The sequence below is a fragment of the Falco punctatus genome, assembly GCF_963210335.1.
Source record: "Falco punctatus genome assembly, chromosome: Z".
Lineage (NCBI taxonomy): Eukaryota > Metazoa > Chordata > Aves > Falconiformes > Falconidae > Falco > Falco punctatus.
Window position 1 is genome coordinate 35,942,442 of NC_137586.1, and position 12,763 is coordinate 35,955,204.

At 40.8% G+C, this 12,763-nt stretch overlaps 2 protein-coding genes across 4 annotated transcripts in view; one reads left to right on the top strand and one right to left on the bottom strand.

Annotated features, from left to right (window-relative positions):
* BNC2 (basonuclin zinc finger protein 2) overlaps positions 1–8,023 on the bottom strand; it is a 327,256-nt gene extending 319,233 nt beyond the window's left edge. The window contains exon 1 of one of the 2 annotated variants that reach the window (XM_080371893.1): positions 7,450–8,023. In XM_080371893.1, the coding sequence (XP_080228019.1) occupies positions 7,450–7,461 (12 nt within the window). In that variant the 5' untranslated portion in view covers positions 7,462–8,023. Of the gene's footprint in view, positions 1–6,373; positions 6,558–7,449 lie in introns of those variants that run through there. The other variant, XM_080371894.1, reaches the window with a different exon arrangement.
* Positions 6,585–12,763, top strand: part of LOC308056467 (uncharacterized protein) — a 56,849-nt gene continuing 50,670 nt past the window's right edge. For both annotated transcript variants that reach the window (XR_013924843.1, XR_013924844.1), the window contains exon 1: positions 6,585–6,768. The gene's annotated coding sequence lies outside the window, so the exon portion shown is untranslated. The remainder of the gene's footprint in view (positions 6,769–12,763) is intronic.

Genomic DNA, 12,763 nt, shown 5'->3' on the forward strand with positions numbered 1-12,763 from the left:
TTTTTCCTTTGTAAATGACACTTAAATGAAAGTAACATGATTGACAAGTACCTCACAAGCAAGCCTTGGCAACACTTAATGTTAAGTCCATTGCTTTGGCGTTTTAAGTAAAATTCCTTCACAACTGCTTGTCTTTGCAATAACTCCTACAAAGCTCATTAGTGCCAGCCTTGGTTTATCCCCCATGTCGTGCATTTATCCCTGGGATGCATTATCAACATGTGGCACATGTCCTTGACATGCACAGAAGAGTTGCACCCCAGGATAGCAGCATGCATGACAATAGTGTTTACTCTTACTCCTTTATGGTTGCTGGGATGTAACCGAGAAATCTAATAACTGTGACAGTAGGCCTTTAGGTTTTTCCTTGCCTTTCCAGACAGTGAAGCTGCACAGACACTAATGAAAGGTTAAATGAATAGGAATAGCTGACAAGAGGTACAATAAAGAAGGGACTTGGTAATCCACAGACACTGAGCAGAGATCCTTGGCTCAAGCAGAGAAAGGACAGCACATCGTCGAGTCACAATATTTAAAACAGCTTGCTATACACAGAGGCTTTTGTGTCTGGGTACATGTCTGGCTTTGGAAAAAAAAAAAAAAGATACTGAAAAGACATTTCAGCATGGGGGCACTTTGGCAAATGTCAGGTCACAAAAAGGGAAAAATGTTTTTTGTTTGCTGTTACATCTTTGTATTCAGCATTAAAAAGCATTGACTAAAAGCACAAATCAAAAGTTTCAAAATAATACGTATTTGACAAATATGATAAAGTTGCAACACTAATTTAGTGTGATTCCAGCTGACAGCATGAAGGTGGTGTATGCACACTCTGCTTCATTTACAGCTGGTAACAGTCCATAATATGCTTTGCATACTTTCTAAAACTTTCCCCGTAGCTGAAGAATTCTAACAGGCCTAGCTTCTTCAGTTTTATATGCAGCAGAACTGTAGGCGTAACCAATTGTAATACACCGCAAGAACATAGCTAAACTTCCAGACAGTATACCAGACCTTGGTGACTTAAAAACTTTTTAGTGGTTAGCTTATGGCATTTTGATTTCTTTTGGCTTTCTTACGAACCAGCATTATGGACATTCTGTTTTTCATAATTATGAAATAACTGCAATGCCCAGCATGTTTTTAAAACGTCTTTAGCTTTTAATAATTTTCTACAAAAATCTAATCTAAAGGATCTCGTAGAACATTTTAACTCCATGAAAAAAATTTTTAAAAGAAGCAGAAATAACTCTCTAAAGTAACAAATTAGAAACAAATCTGATTATCTGAATTTATAGTTTTTTTACATAAAGTATTTCAAGAAGAAGTACTGAAATAGATGCTGCAGATGAAAAGAATTCTCTCTCAAAAACCTTGATTTACCTGGAATAAGAAAAAAAGTACTTGCATATGTATCTGGAGTATAACACATACATATTAATAACATGTGGTGAGAGTACTGTGGAAAGATTCTAAAATGAGATAACCTCTTTGAACAACCACATTAAATTACAGCAGAACTCCTGAGTGTACTAAGACTCTAATAATCAACAAATAAAGGCTTTTACTGGTACAGCACATAATGAGAGCTACTGTGCAACAGAGGAGGCAAATCTGGTAGTTTATCTCACTGGATTGTATCATTTACTTAAATGGTAAATAAGTTTGTCCAAAGTAATGCTTGCAAAAGCTGCCATATAAATATTACACAGCAATTTTGATCAGTGCATTTTTAGAACAAATATGCCAGAATTTAGGGGGTACAGACACAGAATGACACAGAATACAGGGTTTAAACAAAAGATTTTCGTTAAGTCATGTTAAACGCTTTTCCTCTAAAATAAGTACAAATTCCTGGCTAGATCAGAAAGTGATACACATTTCCAAAATGACAGATATAGTCTACTTGTTTTGTATTTTATAAGGAACTTTTTTTTATTTCCAGGCATGCACATTTTTCTCCAAACACATACTAATAGTGGACATTGAATCAAATTAAATCACTAAATCAAAAGCCCCATGCAAACCTGCCGACTAGAACTCAGGACTCTTTCATTAAACAATGTTTAGCAAAGAAAAGACTTCAAACTCTGGTGACAGTGTCCAGTGTGCAAAAGCAAAAGGGACAGTGCCAGAAACTCCCATCTTTGAGGGGGGAAAAATATAAATTTTGGTTTTGTTTAAAATCCAATGTTTTACTTGGACTTGTTTTAATGTAATTACTTTGCTGTTGGTCATTTCTGTTTTGCTTGAAATTGTCAAGACATGTAGTCAGCCACAAATGACATACATATATCTGTAACATAGAATAAAGCCACCTCAAAGTCTAAGTTCAAGATCTCTGGTTCTGAAAAAAAGCTAGCAATCAGCCCTCCCTTATTCTGAATATTTCCCCACTTCTTCTTATCTATGGCATATCTAATAAAAACATGAAGCTCCCTCTAGCTCTGCAGAGGAGCTTAACTGACCAATGATCCTTTACAGTTCCTTCCCATTTTCAAAAGCAATACTGAGAGCAAGGGAGGTGGTATTTCCCTTACGTAAGTGTTCTTGTTTTTCATTCAGCAGTTTTCAATTCTAAACTTGAAATGACATAGATAATATGTGAGAACATCTGCTATGAAATATGTGAAGTTAAATACTGCTTATTATTGAGCAGCATACTAAAGACCCTCTTAATCATTTCCAACTCACACTTCATTTACCAAAATCTACTTTGAAATCTCACTTGTTTGACAACCTAGCCATGTATGTATTTAAACACACACACGCACGCAAACACACCTCCTGTCCACTTTCCAACTAAGTGCAAGATAATGTAAAAAAGAATGAGAGATATTACCATAGCCCCATTTTAGAACCCAGATGTTAAGTACAGAGTGTCTTAGTTCAAAATCAATTTGTTTGTATACACTGGTTTTCCAGAAAACCAGTAATGCCAGTGGTAATTTGCTGACTGTATTTTCACCTACCATAATATTTACACATACCATTTGTAATGGCTTTGATTGTTTAATCTCCACTGTATTTCAGTATTGGATACTATGGAATTACAGTTATTTAGCATGCTATAAATAATGTAGTTGGCATGTGCAATTGATATTTAAAATGTCTTATGACAACTGTAAAAGCCTTATTACAGACTAGCAAATCATTTCTAACAAGCAAGTTCAACTCACAAATACCAAAGCAAACCTGCAGCCCATGCTGCAAGCATGTTTGTTTTATTTAAACAACACACATTTAATGCAGTGTGCAATGGGCCATCCATACAATCTGTAAATAAGAAACAAAGCAAACTTCCAAAGTAATACTGCTATTGCGAAGTTTTCTAAAATGCAACTGAAAAAAAAAAGGGGAAAATTCTGAGTAACAACAGAAAGAATAGCTTACTTTCCCCTCCCCCCTTTAGGAGCTAGTGTCCAATTTCTTCTTTTCTGAACAGCTGTATTATCCAACTTAAGTTGCTCTGCTAATTTCAGTCCCACAAGGACTAACTTGGAAGGCAAAAAAGTACTAGAAAAGATCAATTTGCTGGGAAAGATCAAATGAGAAAACTGTGGGGACAGCACCAGGTCAGAGTGTGAAGAACTAAGCAGACCTGTTCTTCATTAATTTAAGCTCTTTTGGGATGTCACATGCTACCTGTCCACGGGCTTATTGAACCGCCTAACCCTCGTCTCTGTACCATTCTTCTGGGCCCAAGTGAATCATATCCTGCTGCTGACAAATTAGCAGGGGACTGCGGCTGCAACATGAAAGTACTTTTCTTTCTTGTCTAAATCAGGCAGATTTTTGAAAAGACGACACAGCACTGACTCGTGACATGGCAAGATGAAATGAGAGGTCTGGGCTGGTCTTCGAGCTGTGCAGATAAAAGTAATCAAATGACACTCCTGGAATGTAAATTGGCATTCTTGACTGCAGCCATTGCACAACCATGAAACATCTCTGACAGCAAGCAAGATTAGGACAAAATGTTATGTAAAGCACTGAACTCAAAAACTCACTAAAAAATTCAAACTGTAACACTTACATTTTAATATAGCATTAGTCATCTCTGCTTTTGTCTGTTCCTTTACTTTGTTCAATGTAATCACACAACCGTCTTTTGCAAATACCTCAACAATAAAAATGGAATGTGATTAAAGACATAGATGTGCTCAGTTTTTTCCCCTGAAACACCATGGCGTTGTATTTTTACAAAATAATGTACCAAGGCAGAGTTTTATGTTATATGTGTAAGATGTCTGCTTAAGGAGCATTTTTACAATATCAAGTCTTAAAAGGAGTTTCAAAATTTGCTCGTAACAAATTAGTTTATTATTTACATTTAGATTTTACTGCATCTAAATTAGGTAAAGATGGATCATTTTAAATATTTACTAAGTAAATTTTAAAATTCATGTGCTTTAGGAATTCAAAGCGGAACATAGATAGAGCTAGATGGTTCATTAATACTGGACAGCTTAAAATGAAACTACTGTGTATCAGACAGCTCATAAGCCCCATTAAATTTCAGATTAAAAATTCCTGCAATTTTTAAGGGCAAGCAAAGTTCTACATACTTTTACAGGAACTTGGTATTCTTGTGCAGATCTGCTGATCAGGCTTATTAAATATTACTGTCTGAAATTAACTCAGTAATTAAACTGTGAACATTTGTACTCTGAAACTATGACAAAAACGCTACCCCATTTTCTAATTCCTCTATGGAGATGAGTTATAATACAGAGGGGAAATGGAAGATAATGAAAAATAAAAGCCCACTCCTAGTAAAAAATATTTCAACTACTATGCATGGCTAATATACAGGTTAACAAAATAAATATGTAATATCCTGCTTTGATTTCTTCCTTAAAAATAGCTTCAAACCATTTTAACTGCTGGCCAGGCATACACACAAAAAGACACTCATTGCCACTTTAATCCTGAGTACACCAGATTATTACAAGAAGTCTTTTGTGCATCAATTTTAGAACAGCTTGACTCTAGGGTAAATGGGAACCATCATAAATCGCATGCTGCTTTCAAAACCACTTTAATTTCTGTCAACGTTACTGTAACCACAGTCCTGAGCACATGCTGCTTTTTCCCCCCTCTTTTTTTTTTTGCCTACATTTGACAGTTGCATCTCCTACACTCCAATGGTGGCTTTGATCACTGAAACAAGACATGTCATGTTAGAGAAGGGAAAAATACAAACCCTCCATCTCAAGCTCTCCTTTCATTCACACCGACATACACTGTATCTATAGTTTGAGTGCTGTATATACATGTATGTATGCACATACAAACATACATGCGTGTACGTGCACATGTGTATATTCAAGGCACACAGATACGTAACATCCCAGGAGTGAGGAGAAAAAAGCAAGGGAGTAGTCCCAGTAACTGAAAATATACCACTTCATCGAATACGGGCTGATTGCTGTTCATCACTAACTGGGGTCAGTCCACTTGTTAACATGAACAGTTATCATTATGCATGTTAAATTTAGCCATGACTCTAAACGTGCTTGTTCATCATAGCTGTTTAACTTATCTTCACGTCACAACCCAGACAAATGGACTTCAGTCCAATGAGGTCCTCAGTCATTTCGATTTTTAATTTTTGAATTAAGAGGTCATGAAACCCAAACCCTGCTTTGCAAAATCCCTGCTGTAAAGGAGACATGCATTTGCACAGCACATGAAATAAGCAGCAAAAACTGGCTCAAAGTTGTTTTTTGGGGGCTCCCCCTTCCCTTTTACAGCTAGGGCATCAGCATAACTCTGCAAGTTCTCCTAACATTCGCTGACTAGAGAGGTGCAAACTGCAAGCACATGCACAACAAAAAGAGTTACAGAGGGAAAGGTGGATTTACACGTCTGTCTCCCTGCCGCAGGCGTTGTTTCACACGCAAACACACAGCTCCTACCCCCGCTCTCAAAGGTTACCTTTACATTGTGTGCAAACCTTACTTATTTCCGAGCAGAAGGTGGTGTCCAAAAAAGATCAGACCACCGTATGTCCGACTCAATCCCACTGCACTCTCCCTCCCTCCATACACACACTTTTTTTACACTAGCCCCTCTCATGTTTAGTGGAGGGAAGGAGGTGGCAAAAAGCATGTGGCCATCCCATTTCAACCCCCCAAACTCAAAGTTTAGCACAACCTCTTAGTCATTTTTTCCCCCAATCCACGCAGCACAGGGCTGATTTATTTATTTATTATCCTCCTCCTTTGCCTTGCCCGGCTGCATGTTTATTTGAAGACTGAAACACACCGGATAGCGAGCAGGGCTGCTTGTGTTACTGCACAATTTATTAATCAAATCAAACCAAAGTAAAAGCTAGAATGAAAACGAAAGGCTGCTGGAAACTTCTTACCATCTCTGCATGCTGGTTGTCAAGTGCACCCCCTGTCTCTCGATCTCCTCTCAGCGGCAGTGCCTGCACCCTTCCTTTTGCCTCTGGGCTCTCAGCGCCTCTCTCTTTCGCCCCCTCTCTCCGTCCGCCCCCCACCTCCCCCCCACCCCCTCCCCCCGTGATTTGAACGAAAAGATAGAGATCTAAAAAACAAAAATACTCCTTCCCGCCGCCCCCCCCCAGCAGCAGCAGCGACAGTCTCTCTCTCTCTCTCTCTCTCTTCCCCCGCCCTCTCTGACTTTTCCAAAACTTCAGCCCCCAAAGTTCAGCCCGAGCAGCAGAAAGAAAAAGAGCTTTCAGCGGAGAGCTGGAAGTGATGGGAGGAGGGACCCAGGTTCGGGTCAGAGCCTCCACAGGTTGGTTTGTTGTTGTTGGGCTGTTTGGCTGGGGAAGGGGAAGGGGAGGCGGCGGGGGGAGGCTGCGAGCGGGTCTGAGGGGGCAGCGTTGCTTCCTTCTAACCTTAACGCTCTCGGGCAAGGGCGGCAGAGAGGGAGGCAGAGGGAAGGGGAAAGAGTAGCCCGGGTGGGCGAAAAAGTAACCCCCCTCTGTCTCGTCCCTGTCCGTACCCCGTTACCCCCCCGCCTCCCCCCCAACTTTCTGTGTCAGACGGGGGCTGCGGCGGAGGCCGTCCGCGCCCAGCTGTCAAAAACGCCCAGCGGCCGCCGCCAACTTTGTGGTGAGGGCGGCCGGTAGCGCGGCGCGGGGCTGGCCGCCCCTCTCTGCCTCCCTCTGCCCCCTCTCTCCTTCCCGCTCCTCTGCCCGGTTCCTCCTCGCAGCGGCTGCAGTCTCTCCCGCTGCTTCTCCTCTTCCCTATCAGCTCCAGGCGCCGCTGGAGCGAGCGAGCGAGCGAGCGAGAAGGCGGCAAGGAGAAAGGTGGAGGGAGGGCTGAGAGAAGGGAGAGACACGGCGGAAAATTAAGCGTAGCCCAGCGGAGGGGGTAAGGAGCCGGAGGGGGAGAGGGAAGAGCGTTAGAAGGGAAGCGAAAAGTTAGGCAGATGAAAAGTTTTCGCTTGTGGTGCCGGTTTCCCGCTTCCCACCCATTTCTCCATCAGCTCCCGGGCTCTGCTGCGGCGGCTGCTGCTCGATGTGGGATCTGAAGAAATGTTTGTAAAAGGGTGGTGTTGTGGGTTTTTTTTTTGTTTTTTTTTTTTTTTTTTTTTGGGGGGGGGAAGGGAGGCGGGAGGAGGTGAGCCGTCACGGTTGTACGTTTGCAGGGAACAGACAAGAGTCACATCTGTGTGTGACACGGAGCCAAACCGAGCGAAACCCTGCCCCGGCGACGCCGGGGAAACGCAGGCGCTGCGGCCCTCGGCGCGCAGGCACACAACGGCCGCCGCGCGCGTCCTGCGGGAGCGCGCGCGGGGGGGGCGGGGAGGGCCGTTCCGCGCCCTCCCGCGGCCGCACACGCACCGCCCGCCTCGGGGCGCTGCCCGGCGGCGGGGAGGCGTTGCCGTTAGCGCTCGTTCGGGCCGGCGACCTCGCTGCCCGGCCAGCCCCTCGGCGGGAGAAGGGCTGCGGGCCGCCGGTCCCTTCTTGGCGCCTTCCTCGCGAAGCCTTTTCCTTAGCCCCGTTCGCAGCCGATGTGAAGCGTTGTCCCACGCGTCTCCCGCGCACGGCGCTGAGGGGGTGGCAGGTATCTAATGCGTCGCATGGGTTGTATAACAAAGGGAAGGTGATAGAAGGCTATCGTGCTTTATCTGCAAGAACCGATTGCCGAGCTTATCCGACCATCCCTCGTGTCCTGCCAGTGAAGACGGCTGAGGGCCACTAGTGCTACCAGAATTGCCTCCTGTCCCCAGGCCCTGTATGAATACAATGTGAGGACTGAATCTTTAAAAAGTGAACATTAGGAGAACTTCTCAGGTGACATGAAATACAAGTGATAGGATGTTTTGCCTCCTGCGCTGTTTTGGCATGACTGGACGCTTTGATGACGCAGCAGGCACTTAGAATTGAGAAGAGACAGGTCAAGTGTATGCATTCAGTAGCTGCTTGGGACTGATTTTTCCTTGCCTCTGCTATGGCCTAAAACCACAGCAAACTCTTCATGTAATGAACAGCATGTCCCTGTGATTTACCAAGTTTCCATATGTTTTACCAGTTTTTGCCATCTTTTGTTAATTGTGCATTTCCCATGCCTGTCAAAAGATGGAAGGGTAAATGGTCTATACTAGTATCAAAACCAGGGTTTCACAAAAACCTGCTTGGATATATCTCAATGTTTTCTGCGTTTCTGTGGAAATTCGGTTTTCTGGGTATTCATCAGATACCTTCAGTAGGAGTAATAAGTATCAGCTTATGGAAAGGATTTGCAGTGTCCAGACTTCACTGGGGTTAGTTTCAAACCTTGAGCTGTAGAGAGCATGTTTCAGGCCCAGACAATGATTCAAAAGGTTTTTGCATTTTTTAGGATTTTGCTTTCTTTTTTTTTTTTTTATTTTTGGTACGAGTACTATGACCAACAAAGATTTCAAGTAATTTATGGTCATTCTAAAAAAAATCACAGTACTATTTAAGCCCTGATTTGATGTGTTTTCTGTCAAAGGGGAGAGATAAGAAAACCCTAGTTAATTACTTCAGAGTCCCATTTTATCATACAGAAAAACGCATTTGCCCTTTTGAACCAGTGAAGGGCCAAGAAGTTGTCAAAAAATTGTGTTCGCACAGCCCCCTAGTGGTTAAAGCCTTGACAAGTTCACATCCGTGTCTCATGAAGGAGGGAGCATCCAAGATAGCTTGACGCAGACTGAAAAACAAGTACTGCAATCCTAGCTCGCAAAAGACATGGTCACCTGTTTGAATAAAGATATGCCATGACCATTACAGGGCTAATCTTTACTATGCAGTTTCACAGAAGCGAATCAAAGGCTATGAACAGGTACAGCTTTGTGAAAGAAAAGACTTATACTAGGTAGACACCCCAATCAACTAAATTTAAAACCAGGTTTCCTTACTACTTTGCAAAAGTGAGATTTTTTTAAACTGGGGCTACACATTTGAACGACATATTCCTATATGCACTAAACCAGTAGATTACAGTGATAATAAAGTATACCACAAACTAAAAATTTTTATTTAAGCTCTAACACATCAAAGAACCCAGTAAGTGTAACACAATCATTAATAGCTGCCACTTACTTTATTTTTAAAGATTTTAAGTAATTTTCAATGAAAACTAATAATGCCTTATGGAGGCATTCCTTTGTTACCTTGCTTGGTATTTAATTCAGCTTTTTTAAAACTTCTTTTTTTCCTTCCACCTGTCAATAAGCCAGTGGCTTTTGTATTGACAGTATATTATAGTCTCTTGAAAGCTGCTGAGGAGGTAAAATAGCTGGAGGCAAGTTGGCTGTTGGGAGTTCTGATTCTTGGGTTGACAGTATGGGATTACAGGATAAACATTGTGGAATAAGACATTCCTGCTCAGAAGATCAGGAAAATAGCTAACTGGTGACATTTGAATGTACATTATCGTTAGACGTCAGACTAAATAACCTCCAAACTTTTCTGAAACTTCGCATCTTTCAGACTCAACCTTCAGTCACATACCCAATAGTGTTTTAAATTTGCATTGAGTTCTTACTTTCAAATCTACCTACTATGTAGTATATTCTGAGATAATCTTAAGAAGATGGGGCCCTTATTAAAATACTGTACCATCCACCTGCACAGTGACATTTGTTTCTTTATATTGCTGCAGTGACTGTGATGTCAGCACACATTATAGATATTGCAGGAAATGGCAAGATATCTTTACTTGTAGTTCAATGAAAACCTCAAAAGACAATATACAGAGTCAAGCTGTGACACAGGACAGTCTTATGACTTCTCAAAGTGTGTAATTATCTTAAATTTTGGAGATTGTATGTAAGGTTTCAGAGAGTAGGAGCAAAGCCTAAATGTTTCCTTGCTTTTTGTTAGTGAAGAGAGCAGTGTCTCTAATGGTTTCAGCCACATCAACAGGAATATCTGTCCTATACAGCAAATACCTTCTCACTGTAGTTCTCCCTTCAAAACCAGCTATAACCACCATAAAGAATTAGTAGTACTCAATGCTCTGAGATTAATTAGCATGAACAAAGTTAGATTTCTTCACTTTCGTGTTAATTTTCCAGATAGGAGCACTGAGATGTTGTGAGTTTGAGATAGAGTCTGAGTAGGAACTGCAACTTGAGAGGAATGGAAGTATAAAACATCTACATTGTGATGTCTCCAGAGTGTGGTGTTTCTCAGCTGTCTCGGTGTTCCTTCTCATGGAAGGAATTTGTGGTTCCCTTGATCTTCTGCCCACTTAGAAAACCTGGAGGTGCAGTCCAGAGGATGTGCCCTTCCAACAGAATAGAGGTGGGACATAAAGCACCAGTGGCCTGTAAGGAGCTATAGCAATATATCAGACTGAAATCCTCCATATTTTGATGGGTGACAAGGTGAGAAAGAACACTTGTAGAGTGTAATTATAATTGAATGTAAATGAAAAACCAGTTTACCAGTATAAAGAATCTCCAACAGAGAAATGATACCCAGTCCTGAATATAAAACCTATTTTCTGTGGTCCACAACTAGTAAAGGGGAAAAAAATCCAGTTCAGCATAAAAAAAAAAGATCAACATTTTAGATGAATACAGTTATGAATTCCTAATCTGGTTATTCATTTTATTCAGAAATACAGCTGTAGCATCCGTATGCATACTGAACATCCATACTAAGTTCCTATGCTGCATATTACTCTGCAATTGTTAGGATGGTTTATATCATGACTTACACAAAAGGTAGGCTCCTACTTCCTGTTAGATTTCTTTTTTAGCTTTTTTCATTGTTTTTTTTTCTTTTTTCCCTCTTTTAAATGTTTTAATTTTAGTTTTATGCTAGTTAATCTGTCAGATTCTGACATTTTGGGAGAACTACAACCATTTTCAAGAATCCAATTAGGAAAGAGTATCTGTACATTCATTGTAAAAAGGGGTCTAATGCTTTCCCTGGCAAACTATAATTTCCTGGTGTTTTAGAGTAATAGTTTGAAATTTGACCTGAGGTAGGCAGGGTGTCAAGGATACTACTTCTGAAGGAGTTCATATAAACTTCGCTGTGGACCACAGGGATCTGAGCCAAGACGTGAAAAACTAGTGACCAACTGTAAACATTTTGTTTAAAGTGAGTTGCCCAGGGTTACACAGGGGCTCAGAGACGGGTAGAATCTGGTTTCCCAGGATGGGATTTAACTGCTTCATCTGTTTTAACTGTTGGTCTAACTTTCTCTTTCCTGTCTCATTCATCACACACCTTAAAACTTCAGTAGTAGATTAAGCAGGAGTCTTAAGAAAGAAGCTTCGTTCATTATACAGACACTCATTTTTGTTTAGAGAATATCACCCATTCTGTGTACTTGATACAGACATGTCTTATAGGGAGAAAACCTTACATGATCACACAGTTTCAGACACCACGTGCTCATCACATGAAAGGGCTGAATTAATGTTGTGTGGACACTCATAATGATAACATTTCTTAACTTCTGAGTATGTAAGTTTCTAACCCCTGTTAACCAACTGACAAAATTCATTATAAAGTTCATGAACGTATGTCAAATAATAACACAGATACTTTAGTGTTATGAGTCGAAAAGCATTTTTGTCATTCAGGAAGTGAATTTAAGGGCAGCTAATTATGTTTCCTTTGCCTCTCATACTAAAATACTGAAGGTGATTTGAAGTCTTTCCAGCACTTAAGTATTGCTAGATCCTCCCAGTCATAATGGTGTTTTCTGGAGATGAAAAAAGGTTGTAACAAGCATATCCATCTTTTTTCTTTTTGGACCATATCCTCTCTACCCAATCTTTCCTAACATTCTTTTAGAGGTTGCTATCACACAGTTTGATTTATCCTAAACTTTCCCAAAGGCATTAGCAGATGTTCTTAAAGACAAACGTGCTTGCAGTACTTTATGAGCTCAGCTGAAAGAATATATATTAAAAGCAATAGATACAGATGTTACTTTGTAGTTCTGTAACAGCTTTTGTAAGGGACATTAGAAGTTTTTAAACATGAGCAAAGAAACAAAACTGTTCAACCTGTTTTAGAGATGAAGAAATAAGGTGCAGTAAGTTTCAGCAACGTAAAGTAGTAAAGAAAGTTAAAATACATGTTTTGGATCTATTTGCTAGTTCTATGGCCAACCTTTCAACAATAAGAATACACACATTTACATTTAAGAGCTCTCAAGATTGAAGTTTCTTCTTTCTCTGTTGTCACTTCCAATCTCTGTCCATCAAAATTGTTTTCTATAGCTTAGTAATTGCTAGTCAGAGACCACACATAGTGTTCTACATGCATTCTGGAATATGTCTCAGCTTA